At 47.4% G+C, this 17552-nt stretch overlaps 1 protein-coding gene across 1 annotated transcript in view; it reads left to right on the top strand.

Moving 5' to 3' along the window:
* The window catches only part of LOC146198612 (ras-related protein Rac1-like), a 39662-nt gene that overhangs the window by 13011 nt on the left and 9099 nt on the right, over window positions 1-17552 (top strand). The window contains exon 2 of the mRNA XM_084594114.1: window positions 17113-17276. Within this exon, the coding sequence (XP_084450240.1) occupies window positions 17158-17276 (119 nt within the window). The 5' untranslated portion in view covers window positions 17113-17157. The remainder of the gene's footprint in view (window positions 1-17112; window positions 17277-17552) is intronic.

Genomic DNA, 17552 nt, shown 5'->3' with positions numbered 1-17552 from the left:
TGGAAATGAGTAAAACTGCTTAGCGATTTATTTTTTAATGACTACAATGACTAGTCATGACTCATCCTGACTGCTAACGACTAAGAAATGACCGGTATGTCAAACGACGACTTGTAATGACCGCAACTGATGGGAAAAGAAGCAAAATGCTTAGCTATAGGTGGTAATGACTACAATGACTAGGCATGACACATCATGACTACGAAACTAGGCTTTCGATGATTAGGTTTTCGCCGTTCTCCTCTTAAGAGACACCTAAGAGACCTAATTTTGTTTCCCGTCTCATCGCTGCACTGCTGTGAAGTGGCGCTCTGTCTTATAAGGTTCCCCTTTTTCGAATAATCATTCTTGTCGTCGTTAGACAATTATTATTATTATTATTATTATTATTATTATTATTATTATTATTATTATTATTATTATTATTATTATTATTATTATTATTATTATTATTATTATTATTATTATTATTATTATTATTATTTGAAACTTTATTGCCGCCGATACAGGAGGTTCCCCTACTCCCCCACCCAGGTACGCAGACCCGAATAGGGGGCTGGGACTCCGCGACTAGAAGCGCGCAAGGATACATTGATTCTTCGCGGCCTCAGCCGCCAGGCGGACGACTTCTTTTTGGATCTCAAGGGTTTCGCTTGGAGAAGGCATTCCTACGCTTTCGTGTCATGAATGTTGGCCACTGTCCCAGGCGAAAAGGGGCATTGCCAGATTATGTGATCTAGTGTACCTCTCTGCCCGCAGTGTTTACAGTTTTCGTGTTGTCTGTCACCTACTTTTAAATGCTGAAAGACAAAGGCACATACGTGTATAGTTGGTCGCTTTATCAGAGGTTTCCAGTCTGCTTCGGCGACTTTCGTCGCACGACTTTCTTCGCACAACGCTGCAAGTGCCACACGAGTTGTTTTGTGCGCGTGCGAGAGGGCGTGTTAGCACCGGCTTCTTCAACGTTCTGCTGAAGCACGCTACTCGTAAATTCTCCACTATCGAGTTTCAGTAACCCGTCGCTCGATCTTCTCTGCCTGCGCGATGTAGCCGGGAAAATGCGCGCGGCGACGTTCGCACAAACTGTGAAACGCGACCCGCAGTTGCAGGCCCCGCAGCCAAGAAAATTCGCGGCTCAATTTCGATTCTAAGAATATTATTGGAAAAAGCGCAAGGTATTGATACTGGGATTCGCACCACGTCACGTTCAACCTGCTTCCCAGTTTGAACGAATAATAAGAAAGAAAACTGTCGTTGGGCGTTCCTATCTTTCTCTTGAGAAAAAAAATGAACGAAAAATAGCACAACCTAAAATAAAATAAAAAAAAAAAAAACAGCAACAAAGTATGACGCTACTCAATTCGCCCTTTCCATACTCAGTCAAGAAAAGATTACAGAAAATTTTCTGTTGTCACAAACTCACAACAGAATTTTTGTGCGGTTTTCGATAGTGAACCTGTTGTGACAACAGAAATTTCTCTTGTAACATTATAATTTTGTGTAGCTGCAAGAGAAAAGTGCTAAAGAAACACAAAACGATAAAAAAAAAAGCACTACAGAACTGCAGAAAAATCTGACGTTAAGATAGAACTGCCGAATATATAATCATGTAATTGACTCGATTCTGTAGTTTTTTCGACTGAGTGCACTGCTAAATTTGGTCGTTTTTCCTTTTGAAAACAAAAACAAAAACAAGGCACTGAGCGGAACAACGTTGGGAATGCACCTATTTTAGCTGTGAGGAAAAATAAAGGGCGTAGTATCTATAGATACAGCACTTCTTAGCGGACACCTCAACCGCACCTTGAAGGAACACATGATAACAGTTGAAAGAAGAAAGGGAAGCCGCTTCCTGGCCTTTCGGGGCTGGGGTCTAGGACCTGTCACCAATTTTATCGCAGGCTCTTCACCACTGGGACACTTGTATTCGGCGGATGCGGCTGTTGCGACGTGTGCCTTTTCTTTCAATATGTCACCTGAAATATATTTCAACTCTCCCTTGTCTTCATGTGGCAACGGTAGTGGTTAAGTCATAGGCAGCGTGGGAGGCCCGTGCATTATGCTTTCTTTTTTTTTTTTTTTCTTCTTCTTTTTTTCTTCGCAACTGCGCCCGCGCGGTGTGCGATGTCAATGCGCGTTGAAGATCCTCAAGCGATCGAAGTTTATGGTGATGATGACTGATATGGTCATTGAAATAGAGGGAATTGGCTTATCCGGACTACATTACTTCGGCACACCTTACACTCTCAACCCTCACGGTGCGGATCGGGTGTCCACTGATAGAAAAACCGTTTGGCTTGGCTTATGAGATTTAACGTCCTAAACTGACATCGACAGTGAGGAACTCCGTAGTGGAGGAGGAGTATTTCAAGGCTATGGCTTATCGAGAAAAATAGCTTGCTCCACTAAGGAGATTTCATTCCAGTGCACATGCCTCGTGAACCATGCGGCAGTTAGAAATGTGAGTCCACTGCACCCCTGCGCAGGCAGGCGGAAGACGTATGGTATATCTCGGCATGAAATTCATAACCGGTGTTAGCATAATTCTAGTGCACATGGAAGGGAAAACAAGCGCACTGAAAAACACAAACGGAACGAAGAATTAAGAAAAGTAGTTTCTGTAACACTGCACTCGACACATAAATGACCATAGCTTGGAAATGACGGCAGTACTCGTGAAAGATATAAAATGATTGAAACCCGACCAAAAATTTTGAAAAGCAAACGTATAGAAGGGTACTAACTATCACACCCATCAGGTTAGGGACAGCAGCCAACCTTAGCCCCCACCTAAACTACAGAATCGGGGAAGTAATAAACTCATAAAAGTATACCCTTAATATCACGAATGTTTTTGCAGTCTATCTTTAAAGCCCATTATCTCGGCAGCCCACTTGAGTGACACTGTCTTCAGCTGTGCACTCTACACCGATGCAGTCAACGGTGAGAAAAGCTCCGTCACACGGTTATGGCTGTCGTAATTTTTGCACCACCAGTCGAGTTCGTTAAACCATGGTTTCACCTGTACGCAGCCAATGTGCAGCTCTCTCCGGCGCCAGGATTTTGAGAGCTTTCGCAAGTGTCTGGCATCACTGGCTACTGTCGTCCGCCTCGGCTATAGTGCCTAGTATATTCTAGGCACTGTACCTCGGCTCTGATGAGCCACGAAGAGCTCGAGCGAGCGACCTGCGCTGCTTCGAACGTTTTGCCTCGAGCAATCCTTGAACGCCTTATAATTTGCTAATTGCCGTACCACTATGGGGTCATCTGCATGAAGCCCCTTGTTTGTCCGGCACAATGAAGCGAACAAAATAAAAAAATTCAAGATACTAGCGCCAGCTATCTGATGCGCTTTAATTAATAGGATAATCATTAGCTAATATCGTTACCGCTGCGTTAGGTGGACGCCTGCATAGATTAGAAAAAGAAACTGCGAGCCGTATTGCATATCTCCAGCAGTGCACGCAGCTACAAGCACGAAATGGCTATAGTTTCATCCATCGCATGGTTATCTTGCGCTCATGCATGTGCTAACAGTGTGCCCATCGTCACCGTCCGAGCAACTCCTGTTTCGTTTTGTTCCTTTTTGTTTCTTGCTCACGCACAACGTACTTTTTGCAGTTGCATTTGTTGCCTGCTTCGGAGTAACAGCGAGATTCTTCGAAGTGCATTGCTTCTATTGCACAATGTCGCACATTGACATTTGACCGTCACTTTTATGTTTGTTTCCTGCGTAAATAAAGCGTGAGAAGCGGGTGTGTTTCTGGCCAGTGCGATTTTTCAAGCCAGAGCACAGTAACGCGGTACAGACAGGGAAGACATATATGAAAGCAATTGATAGCATGTATGCCAGGTGTTTTTGAGGAAGCCCACCACTAATTTTTTAAAGCAGGATTTTTAAGTTGTGACAAAGGCTTTTGGGGCACAATACTACAAATATGTTGGCCTGCAGCAGAGACGGGATTAATATTGTCACTAGCAAGTTGGTTAACTGATGTCTGGTAAACATTCTAGCTAAGCATATGGATGAAATTAACAGTTTGTAGCCACCCATTAATTTCGAAAATATGATTACACTCCCTAACCTCTGTCATTCCATGCCGCATTTTCACGTGACCTTCCCTTTCCCGCATGTGCTGGAGCAGCTAACAGCGGCGAGCACTGCAGCACAGGCGGAACAGATAAGGTCACGTGACATCTGCGCCGTTCAGTGACGATGGCGGGAGTGTTGCTCGGAGCACGGATTTTTACGAAGCTTCCATCTTTTGAAATGAGATTGAAAAAAATTGGTTGCGCCTCAGAGCCGTAGGTAGTCGCGTTTATGAAATTTTAAAAGCTAATATGGCAATTAGCGATGTCTGGATCGCAACCAGATGCTTAAAATGTAGCAGTTAGAAGTTTAAATATTAGAAATTAGTTAACATTATTTACGTCTTTTCTGATGTTCTCTAGCTTTGGTACGACTGGGCCGCAGAAGGCGCCTTCATAGCTGAAAACACGTATTTTTAAACTTTATATAAATGGAGTTTCCCTGAAACACTTGCTATAGTCGCTTAACTGTATGGAATGGCTGCTTCTGCAGTAAAAGACGAAGTGACACAGTGTCGAAGCAACAATTTTCTTTTTGCGCCCTCTCCATTTATCGCACACAACTTGTGTAAACGCCTGTTAATCTGCTGCACAATCTCGGCGTGAAGTACACAGTGGGATCTGCCTTCTTCACGATAGCGTCTGCTGGCAGCAGACCACGAACATCTCTGCGGAAGAGTCCGCAAAGATATTTGCACTATAGTCCAGATATATTCCCGGATCCTTGGACTTGCGTCCGAAGTTTTTGAAATATATATATATTAGCGGGTGGCTGATGTCGTACGTGAACTTGCGGTCTGTCACGTCTGCCGTGGTACGTTTACAACGCGAACAGTACTAACCCCCCTCCCCCTTCAGCTCGTGCATGACGGGCGATTTCTGAGATTTCTGGGTGCGAAAGCACAGCCACCCCTCTTCAAAAGCTTGCTTGTGTGATGCCCCCACGCCTAGTTGCCATAGCAACTGGGACGCCATCCGTTGTCGGGCCACCGAAGCGGCGAGCAATGGCATGCACATAAAACATATACGTGAAAGGTCCCCTTTCCCTACTGCTTCTTGCGTGGCATTTCTTCGTATGGTATGACTTCGTACGGTGAAGATATGGATAATAATAATAATAATAATAATAATAATAATAATAATAATAATAATAATAATAATAATAATAATAATAATAATAATAATAATAATAATAATGATAATAATAATAATAATAATAATAATAATAATAATAATAATAATAATAATAATAATAATAATCGCTGAATACATTTATATATCTTCAGTTGGTGTTAACCGACAAAGTCGGCAACCTTGAAAAAGCACGCCACAAGTAGCAGGCTGTTGAATAGGATTTGCACTCATATTCAACGGAGAACAGTAGCGAATAGAATGAGTCTTGGGCGTCGTGAGAAAGTGGTGCCGTTGGATTAAACAGCGCAGTCGGGAGTTCGGAGGTATTTAGTGCTCAGCTACTTTGTACCCTTCGGCAGAGTGGACTTGAAAAATATTGTCTGTTCAATCACTGCCATTATTCACTAATTGCTTGGTTAAGTAGGTTTCTTCACTGTATGTATGCGAAACTATGCATATATATCACGGGAGATGTCGTGTTCAGGATGTTGCTATGGCGCAGCGGCATTTTTATCATTGCCGTCACCACAGAGAGCGGGCTTTACAGAGAGCACGTGATGCCTGACCCTCTCGACCAGGATAGCGTAACAGGCCGATATTATAATGACAACTTAGTTTTTAAAATTGGCTTTTTGTCTGATCTTATCACTTTTCTTCACTTATTTAACGGCGATAGCGTTTCCTTAATCTGTAAGCACAATTCTAAGACCTTCTTTGCACTGATTTAAACAAAATTCAGAAGCCCTCAGCAGCCAATGAGTGCACCGTATAATTCGAAAGTGGCTCAGCATACGTTTGCGTACTTGGGAGATGTTTTCTTTTTCTTTTTTACTCAAGGGTCTTGCCACATGCTGACACTGAGTTGGAACTACCTGTCGTGAGGGCTATTCTCATGCAGAAATCTATAGGCACAGCAGGCTTCGGGTCTGTCAAGGTCTCCCTCCTTTGTGACCACTCGAGTCCGACCTAATTTGGTGTATAGGGCTATGGGCTACTTATGCCCTTGTCCCTACGCACCTGCACTGCCGCAGGTAGACCTTCGTGCGCTTCGACAGTCGGCGATGAACATTCCGAGCATGTGCTGAGTTTTGTGTCTTCCAAGCCCCATATCAGTACGTGACAGATAGAGTAACAGCGGCTTCAGTTCACAGCGGTGCCTCAGTGCGAGTTCCTGGGCGCGGTCACAGTAAGCGGCGGTGAAATCTGAGTCTTTTGGCAGCTTGCCGGTGTTTCCTGAACTTCTAGCTGCGGCGGCCTGCACGTTGTCCCTCGCTGTGGCACGCATTTTGAGAACGGGGCGCGGACTGCCGTATGTGACTTCTGGAAAGCGTGTGTCAGCATTGTGTCAGCAACGAAACGGACAGTCTTGAAACCGAATCGGCCCGGCAGGAAAGGAAACCGCTGGCTGCATGCAGTTCACGGACGCGTAAACAAAGCGAGGGGTGCGTGTGTTTACGAGAGCGGTGTATTTCCACTGCGCCGGCAACTGGTCATCCTCTGTGTGTGTTTCCGTACGGTGGTGTGTTACACGAACGCACGTAGGCACCGTTTTTTTTTTGTTTTTATTTCTCCGGATTACAAGACCGTAGTTTACAGAGAGGGAGGGACACTAAATGTGACCTTTGTCACCAAAAGAACGGGGCGCTAAAGAAATTGGCTTGCGTGTCTGCGGTGATTCTTGTCTGCTTGTGTGCCTCGTGACTCGAACCACTCCGAACATTCGAAATACTTCGTATGCCTATTCGCAGACAGTGCAGAACTCTTTGACCTTCGCACGTCTGCCTGACCTTGAATCAGGGTAGAGGATCTCCCTGTAGCGGTGCCCGTTTTTCGATGGAGAAAAAACGCAATGCGCGCGCCCTGTACTGTTCGACGTCAGTGCCTGTTAAAGAGCCGCAGGTGCTCGAAGTTATCAGCAATTGTGGATGCTTGGCCTTCGTGGCAATGAGGCTGCTGATTTGGCCACTCGAGCACTTTCACACCGGGCCCCTCATCCTAGCTCTCCTGGCTCGGATGCTGATCAATCGTAGCTGCGGTTCCAAAAAATCCTAAACCATTACTGCAACAACAACCGCCTCTACCCTGTCCCTGCTAAGGGGTTGAATAAGACGGAGGAGCGGACTCTGCCGGCGCCTGCAGAGAGGAACTATTCTCTGCCCTGCCATACTCAAACACTTTGATCCCAACATCGATAGGCGTTGCCCGCACTGTGGAGAGATCTGCGATATCTGCCACATAGTGTGGACGTGTGCTCAGATTCCCCACCTTCCCTTTCCTCTACCCCTGCCTGAGTAGCATGGCAGACTGCCCTCCTTAACTACTCCATAGTAGAGGCCCATAGGGCTGTAATAAAGCGGGCACAACAAAGGGCCTCGTCATGCGGTGTCCCGGTCCGTGTAGCGGGGTCTCCAAACTCCGAAACTCTCTTTTGAGCATTGAAAAGTTTCTACCACCACCACGTACCTTCCATAGCCGATGTCGCATTGAGACTTAAACCCCACGAAACCATACCATATCAATGAAGGACACACGTATTTGAAGGCAGGCGAGGTTTCTTTCAAAAGGTGGAATGGTCTGGTTTATAGGATTTAACGTCCCAAAGCGACTCAGACTTCGAGAGAGCTAAACTGTGGAACGTTCTATAAATGTGTTGCTTCCGTGAGTGTGGGTCCGGTGTGATTTCTGACAACCCCGTAGTGCTACTTTGTAATTGTTATTGTAGACGCTGAACAGACAAGAATGGGAAATATCTGTGTGCAATCTTCCTTAAGAGAAAATGAAATTGGGTAAATACACTTGAGACTGCCTGCGAAAGTGAGAATGTCAAAGCAATGTAACGACTAGGGGACACGTGTGTACGGCCTATATATAGTAAAAGCGGGGCTGTCGCTCCTGCCAGCTTGTACAGTACCTACATTCGATATTTCACCTTCCAACAACCACTTGCTGCAGGCATGCTCGCGATTTTAGTGCCATGGACGCAGCCGCCCGCGCTTGTGCTAATGGGGAATATAATTACTCACTTTTCGATGCTAAACTTTAGGCTGAAAGGATGAAATCCTGAAATTAAATACAACCACAGCCCAGCGAGCTGTCGAAAGGTAAAATCTTTAAATGACTGAGTGGGGAAACGGAGAAGCGGCTTCGCGAGTTAATCCGCAAACTCGGTTTCAGCTGTACGTGTCCTGGCGGAAATGAAGAGCCGGAAGTGCAATTGGTCGGGACATGTGCAGTAAACGCTTGTATGGTTTGGCCAGCCTCGCGACAGAATTCAAGGCATAAAAAAATAAATGGCAAGAAATAAAAACCCGCGGAAAATTAAAAATAAACTGAAATTAGGACAGTAATTAAACGAAACAAATAAACAGAAAGAAAACAAAACTGGCAATGCAACATTGCTGATTTCGCCTTCACGGCACTTTCGCAGCAATGGTCTTAGGTGCCCACCGAAATTTTTGGAAGTCAGTGAAAGAAGTTTTCGTCCTGCAATGTTTTGTTTTTCCTTTTTTTTTTTTACCAGGCTGCTGAGGATAGCGACTAAATGTACCCTGAGCATGAGTTGAAAAGCCTTCTTTAGTGAGCATTGGTTCCACATATCGTCTTCGACATCTTTTGACCCAAAAAATCGTTTAGCTCGTTGCGGCAGATGTTACTTTTACTTATTCTTGTTTTTCGTTGTTCTTTTTTTTTTCTTCTTCTTCTTCTTTTTATTGCGCTCGTGAGAACACGGGTGAAGTTCGAACTCGTCACGTGTCGGCGGCTGGCTGACTAGCTCGGGCGTCGGCTGCTCGAGCATTGCAGGCGACGGGAGAAAGCGACGCCGCTGGAGGATGCAAGGCGCTGGCAAGTGATCCCAACGTACACAACGGTCCGTCCATCACGCCTGGGCAAAACAAAGACGCCGTGCCTCAAACTAGTGGCGGCGGCGGATGTCGGCTGACATACGACGTGGCACCTGAGGATGAGCGGCGCCCTTCGCTCGGCAATGGCCCGCCTGCATTTGCAGAGCCAGTCGGTGCGCGCGTGAGGCACGGAGTCGTGAAATGAGATACAGAAAGCGAGGATGTAGGCGCGATGCGCCTTGTCTGTGTGTTTAGGTGCAGTTTTTTTCTTTGCCGGTGGAGGGTGGCGTGTTGCGCGTCTCCTCTTGATACCAATGGGCGCGTCATTGTCAGTCAGTCTGTCAGTCACAAATGTTCTGCACATTGCGTTTCGCCGCTTACAAGTACCGCTGTGCTGAGAAAGAGAACGCAACTTCAATTTGCACGGTAACCCGTTCTAAACACGTAGCATGAAACAAGGCTTGAAAGTTAAGCATGTTGGTTGATTCAGGATGCGGCGCACTGGTAGTATCAAGAGGCTTAACTTTCAGCTGGTGGGACTGTCCTCCAGTGAAGGACACGGCTGGAAATTCAGAGGATGGACATTGATAGATAAAAATAAAAAATTTGAAATGCTTTTTAGCTCCACCCTGTAAGGATATGGGGAGAGAGCGTTAATGACTCCCATTTTCCGGCTCCCCTTGCGGAGTCTCGTTAGTGTACATGCCCTTTGTTACTCGCCCAATCACTATCTTCTCAGGAAAACCAGCGCCATTAAATGAAGTTTCATTGGCGACCGTTGGCGTTGTTCAGGCCGAGATTGTGAAAAGAAAAAGAAAGATGCGCGCGATGGCAAATGCGTGCATATAGTGCCCAGGGAGCCCACATGTCACGCCGCCTAGGCTCCCTAGGGTGACGTCACAGCATCGACTAGGCGCACAGGTGAGGTGGACAGGCGAGTAAGCGGCGCGCGCTTAGTGACGTCATCTGACGGATTTGGATTCTTGAGTCCGAGCAGAGCCACCAGAAGAACGTTGGCAACGTTCTTAGATAGGCCACGGCAACGACACTTAATGAGAGGCCGCAGCGAGAGTGCTATTCCGAACGTGTGTTGGTGTTCCTGTGCAACAAATTGCGCACACGGCTCACCTTGCGAAACTTCAATGAAACTTGGCCTCATTATTAGGCATTCGCACACGTAAGCAGTATGAGGTATCAGCGAATTCATACGTTCAGTCAGAGCAAGGACATATGGATGGTGACAGCGATGGCGTATGCATGAGGCAGTCAATGTGAAAAGAAATAAAAAAAAAAAAAAAGCACCAAGAGCAGACTTAAGATGTGTGATCAGCGATCTATTTTTCTTGTTAAAAATCAGTATCTCCCTTTATATAGGCCCTTCCAGGCCAGGCAAATAATCTTTGTAGACATCGAGACTGAGTAAACGTCATAAGTGCTTCGCTGAAGTTGCCCTTAAAGCGTCCCACTGTAGCGTGGAAATTTTATATACCAACGTTTTCTGCCTATTGCTATCACCAGGAAAACGCTCAATGAGCGGCTGTTCTATCTCGTTAGCATGTGATCGTTTACGTAGCAATATATACTTTGCAGTAAAACTATGACAGCGACGTCCGTGTGTGCTGACAAACTACTCAGGTGGTGCAGCAAACGTTGTCCCAGAGCGCCGATCCTTCCTACTAACTCGTCACGCCATCGAAGTTTGGCGGCTTCAGTGTGAAATTCGCAAATAAGCCCCCACATAGAGCACGATAATGGTGGTGTTTTGCTGCCCTTCTTGTGATAACTGCTGTCTCGGTGTCGGACCTATACATCATGGAGGCTTCTAAAAGCAATGCGATTTAATTTTACGCAAGCTTTCAATATAGGATACTTATTTCGTCAAGTTTAGAGCTAAATGGCCGCAGTATATTAATTAATGTTCGCGTTCTCGACGAGCCGGGGCGTAGCTTTCGACGGAGTTCTCCGTGTTCGCAAAGTTGTTCCCGCTCCCTGTTGCTGCAGTTCGCTGGCGCTTGCTGAGCTCGAACCTCTCTCTCGAGCAAAATGCTGCTTGCGGCTTTGTTCCGCAATCGAAGCAGACAGATGAGGCAAGCGCAGTGTCGGTTGCAAACCAAGCGCGTCGGATGCTTGCGAAGAACAAGAAACGGATGCGGAGACAAAGCTTAGGAGAAAAGAGAGGAAATATCGGCGAAGAAAATGACAAGCCGACGGAACGAAACAAACTGATACGCCTGGAAGAGCGTGAGGGAAGTACGATTGAGCCGACGCGCGCAACTCCCGAGGTTCCTCCTTAGCACGCTGTCGCCGCGCTTTCGATCATCGGCGACAGCCCGCAAGGATTGACGGTTTGCGAAGCGTCACGAGGAGGACGAATACAATTTAAGTATGAGGCGATGTCTCGTGCTTGAAATTTGGCGCGTCAGGGAAGAAATATAGATAAAAAAAAAAACAGTACTGATAAGCAGTCAAGTGTTCAAGGAAGCCTGTTGCCACTTTATATATTTAATTTTTTTTTTTGTTGTTGTTACATATGCGTTTTGAGGCACGAAGACGTCTTGTGCAGCGCTGTTTTACGAGTGTTGGTTAACATCAGAAAACATGATAATAATGTTAACGAGCAACCTGATTAACTAATTTATGATAATTAACTGTCTCGTGGCTTCAGTTAAATGCCAGATGAAATTATGGATTTGTAGCTGGCCAGTTTTTGGAATTTGGAGCGTTGTCTATCAATGGCGCAATGAACTGCCCTGTCACCTTCTCTGTGCCCCCTGAGCTACGGCGCCCGTCTGCTCCTGTCCACGCGGGACAGAACGTGGCACATGCACAACTGATTGACAGCTAGGCTGGGGGAAATGCTCAGAGCGCAAGCTTTTCGAAAGTGTGCGTATAATGTTTCACAATTTCGAAAACACGGTTGGTCCTCAATGCTGCGGCTCAACAAGTTTTGGCTACCTCGCTCCAAATATGGTTATTAATAATGGCCAAATCTCACATTGCAACAAGACACCTAACTGAAATAGTTGATTATCTAAAATTAGTTAACCATCCATCTTACTAGTTAACATTAGACCCTCTTTGTTTTCTGATGCCCGCCAACACTGATATAACTGTGCCGCAGAAGCCTTCGTCTAACCTAAAAAAAAAAAAAAATTCCATTAAAAAAATGAGTGGCTGCTTTCTTCGAAAAACCTGGTATGTATAATTGGTGTTGTTCCTTGATTCGCGGTACGCCACCGGAACGAGGGAGAAAGGCCATGCCACAAAAATGCAAGGTAAGCGTAAGCGAACAGCTCAGGATTCGCACGCACGATATGGCGCGCAAAGAGGAGGATTGCAGGCCGCAAATTCTGAATTCTTCGACGCCAACAGACGCAGCGGTTTACTAACTACTTCAGGGTGCCACTTCGACAGAATTCATATATGCTCTCTGGGTGCGCCGGTGGGTGAACTGAAGCCCGCCTGTTGCGCATAGTCGCTATACCTGCGTCTCGCATAAATGATAAACAGGGTCGAATGTCACCGTTTGCCCACGTAGCTATACATGCATCCTTAGCTCGCGCGCAGTGCCTCGACTCCCCGTGGAGGTTGAAGCATCGGGGCATAGCGGAACCTTTCTCCTTGGGGCGTGAGCATGCAGCGAAAGACGAAGTCGTCCTTGTTGCGGCCGCAGCTTCCTCTCTTGTGCTACTTTTGCATTTTTCGCCACAAAGGGGCCCCGCAACACATATGTTGCTGCTCCACGCGCGTCTCTCACGACGGGGATATGCGTGAGTTGTGCTTGGCGGCCGTGAGTTTCAGTGCGTGCCGGGCAAAACACTCCGGGCACGTCTCGTAGGAAGGCCAAGCCTGAACGGCCGGGCAGGTGCGGCAATCGTGAGCGGCTGCGTGACCCGAAGCGCCTGCAGCTTGCCGACCACTCTGATGGCGTCGTCCTTAGCCGCGAGGCCCTGCGGCACCCTTTCCCCCAGATCACTTGGTTCATTCGCGGGCTCGGGCTGCTCCCTGTGCTTCATGGGCTGACATATGCTGGTAGGAGTACGCATGTATAACTGACCTTTCCGTGGATATGGGTGTCCTCGTTACTTGACACGCGATCGTATGCGTGCGTCACGAACTTATTGGGCTTGCAGTTGGTGCATCTCAAATTATAAGAGAACACAATAGAATTAGATGACGCGAAGAGCTGGAGAAAAATCTCGGAGACACGTCATGTGGGTGCTCTGTGCGGCAACGCAACGGCATTTGCTGGTAGGCGAAGAGGAACTAATGTGTTCAACAGCGACTGAAAACACGCCGGATGTGTGTGTGCGTGCGCGTTGGTTCGCGCGTTTTTGCGCTTGTCTCGGGGATTCGTTCGCGGCCAATTTGCCAACGTGGAAGGCGCATGTCCGTTACCTTTTCATTTATTTATTTATTTTTGGGAGGTCTGGCCTTCCGTTTGGCAGGATATTTATAGAACTGCAATCCTGTAACAGAGTGGAAGGACAGAGTACCGGATCCGGTAGATCCTTTCGACCGGCCTCACAGAACTGACGCTGTTTTGCAATGGTGCAAGTGTAAGGTTGGAAATTCAACCTTGCTTGTATGACATGAGGGAAACGTAACTGGAGCGAATAGACAAATATGTAAGCAAGGAAGTAAGGAAACACATAGCAGAGCCTAATGGCGCGAACTCCAACATGACCAGAATTATTGGTTATTTGCGTGTTTTCATTGATTATTCATTTTATTTATTTACTGATAATGTGAGCCGTACCCGTTACAGGGTGAATACAGATGCATTTAATTAAGGCACACACGCAGCTACAAGTATAAACTTTATACAATTCTAGAAAAATCAATTTCAAAAACGACATCGTTGTTGCACAGGCCTCCTGCACATAGTTACAACACTGGCGGACAAATATTTTGGATTAAAACCACACAAACTAGGATTGTGTGCATATAGGAGAAGGACGAATCTGTTTTTAAGTTCTTGCTTTTTTAAATATCGGTGGATTTTTTTCTGTGCTTATTTCAGAACGTAACTTATTGTTTTTTTTTCGGCTAACGTTTTCGTGTAGGTAGGAATATCTCGTGCTTTTCGGCAATGTATAATATCAGCGCCCAGTCAAAATGACTTAGTGTTTATCTTGACCTGACGTTTTTTTAACGAATAGCTCATGTACTAGTAACGAACACAGGAACGGTTGCAATACGCGCTATCCTCGCAAAAGGAAGTCATTCAGTCGTAACAAAAAGTACAAATGTCTAACGTGATGATTGTACCGTGCAGTAACTAAAGCTTGATTGTCATTCTGCGCTGAATGTAAGGACCGAACATCACATGCATGGTTCGTGTTTTGAAGAAATGATTGACTCGCTTAGCCATCTTAGAATCCAGAATGTGACATTTTGTTCTCAGTTATGTACGGTTTCGTGCTGATGATTGCTTGTTACGATTCCAAAAGTTGTCAGTGCCCTGCCCTGGAATAACTATTTTAGCGAAGTGAGGCAGATGCTAAATTACGTTCACAGGCAGTGGACAGCAAGCGTGATAAGATTCTCGATGTGCCATAGAATCCTTCCAGTTCGCGAATTGTAATTGACAACCACGGAACTTAATTCCAAAGGGGTGCTTGTCTCCCCGTGTTCCTGGTTTCAGGAATGACACTGAATGAAGTGGCACGCGTGTAGTAAACTCTGGCCTTTTCCGGCTAAAAATAAATTTCCAAAATTGTATTCGGCGAGCTTTCATCGATGCGTTTCGGTATAAACAGAAATGCGCAGCCCCTAACTGTGTGTATCTAGTAGGTGGTCTCATGCTGAGCACATGTTTCAGCACATGCACTATGGGTTTTGCCCCGCCTGGGTGGTGCAGTGGTAAGACGCCCGACTACTAAGCCGGAGTATCCGGGTTCGAACCCGACCGCGGCGGCTGCGCCTCGATGGAGGCGAAACGAAGAGGCGTCCGTGTGCTGTGAGATGTCAGTGCACGTTAAAGATCCCCAGGTGGTCGAAATTTCTCCGGAGCCCTCCACTACGGCTGCTCTCTCTCTCTTTCCAGTTTAACTCCCACCTTCCTCCCTTCCCTCACGGGGCGGTTCAGGTGTTCACGAGAGCAAGTGTGACAGATACTGCGCCTTTCATTTCCTGTGAACCAATTAAAACAATTAAAAACTAAGGGTCCTCTTTCCCGTTCTCTTGATATACCATATATGTCATCAGTAAATCCGAATGTCACAGGTCTTCCAGCTGATAACCCTGAGATATTTTGTTGTTTTTAGTCGAAGCGATGGAGCGACATTATTACCTTTGTAGTCACATAACGCACGTTTGCATCAAAACAAACATCTTTTTGTCGTATTATTAAATTTTCTGCTCTGATATGTCACCTATACGCTGGGCTGTTAGCAGACGGCGAACATGCACGTTTGGAGGAGGCCGTTACGGGTACTCCTGTCATCGGCACTTTCGATCTTCTTTGGGTAAATGTTCATCGAATTAAGATTACTCGGTGCATATAAGGAGGTTTTTACACGGGGCACTTTCAAACGCAATCAAGCTGGCTCGTGATTGGTTCGGTTGCGATTCCCAGGTGTGCTTACGGATTTCAAACACAATCAAACGCGGGTGTTGACACCATCCCTCTTACCCAGGTTTAATGCCCCGCCGGGGTGGCGCAGTGGTTACGGCGCTCGACTACAGTTCCCAAAGCTGCGGGATCGAATACCGGCCTCGGCGGCCGCTTTTCTATGGAGGCGAAAAGCTAGGCGCACGTTAAAGAACCCCATGTAGTCGAAATTTTCGGAGTCCTCCATTACGGCGTCTTTCATAGCCTGAGTCGCTTTGGGACGTTAAAACCGACCGACCGACCGACCGACCGACCGACCGACCGACCGACCGACCGACCGACCGACCGACCGACCGACCGACCGACCGACCGACCGACCGACCGACCGACCGACCGACCGACCGACCGACCGACCGACCGACCGACCGACCGACCGACCGACCGACCGACCGACCGACCGACCGACCGACCGACCGACCGACCGACCGACCGACCGACCGACCGACCGACCGACCGACCGACCGACCGACCGACCGACCGACCGACCGACCGACCGACCGACCGACCGACCGACCGACCGACCGACCGACCGACCGACCGACCGACCGACCGACCGACCGACCGACCGACCGACCGACCGACCGACCGACCGACCGACCGACCGACCGACCGACCGACCGACCGACCGACCGACCGACCGACCGACCGACCGACCGACCGACCGACCGACCGACCGACCGACCGACCGACCGACCGACCGACCGACCGACCGACCGACCGACCGACCGACCGACCGACCGACCGACCGACCGACCGACCGACCGACCGACCGACCGACCGACCGACCGACCGACCGACCGACCGACCGACCGACCGACCGACCGACCGACCGACCGACCGACCGACCGAGGTTTAAAATTAAAAGAAATTAATGAAACAAAAGCACGAATGATACTGGATAAGCTGATTTAAATCTGTGACAGGACGTTTCCTGTGCACGCTGCCTGCTTGTACAATGAAATACGATTGAAAAATAATCGCGAAACCCTGCTCCACCACCTATGTATAGAAATGGCGAAAGTATATGTCGCCAAAGGAAAAAAAGAGGTTTGATGAATCGCAACTTTCACAGTGACACACAAACTGAGGGTCAAGAAAACATCGTTTTGTCGTATTATTAAATTTTCCACTCTGATATGTCACATATACATAAATAAAGAACAAAGAATTCCCAATCATAATTGAAAAGTCCCGTTGGCATCGGATGCTTCAATCGTGCTTGAAATCCTCGATGCAGATCGAGTAATTATGATCAAAAGTGCCAGTATGACAGGGATAGAGGGCGCCCCAGCAGCGTCCATAGCCTCGCGTCATGCTGTCCGCACTCCACACGGGAGGTTCGTATCACTATAGGTAACCACAGCTGCTAATACATGTCAATCACACGTGATCTTTGCACGCGCTCATTGTTACTCGTCATTGGTCCCGCAGCAGCTGCAGCGGCGACGACAGGGGCGGCAGTAGCCAATCGGCGTCATGGCCCAGAGTCGTCCCATCAAGATGGTGGTGGTGGGCGATGGCATGGTGGGCAAGACGTGCCTCCTGGTCGCCTTTACCACGGGCGCTTTCCCGGGCAACGACTACGAACCCACCGTGTGAGTATATAGGCAACCGTGTGCAAGTTCTGGCCAACGTTACCAGAACAAACTTCTGGCTGTGTGGTACATTATGAACGGGAACAGCACGGTAGGAAAAAGAAATTCTCTCTACTAACGCAGGTGAAAAAAAATGCACAACAGGAGCTCTAGTGTTGCGACTTCACCCGAGTCAGCAAACAGAAAATATATGTTGTTGCGCCGCTCCCTATCATCGTGTATCACAGGGCCAGCTATCCCACCAAAAAGTTCCAGCAGGTGCTTGCGGGCGCACGG

The sequence above is a fragment of the Amblyomma maculatum genome, chromosome 2 (assembly GCF_055883805.1).
Source record: "Amblyomma maculatum isolate TAMU_Amacu chromosome 2, ASM5588380v1, whole genome shotgun sequence".
Lineage (NCBI taxonomy): Eukaryota > Metazoa > Arthropoda > Arachnida > Ixodida > Ixodidae > Amblyomma > Amblyomma maculatum.
This window is presented reverse-complemented; position numbering and strand designations above follow the sequence as displayed.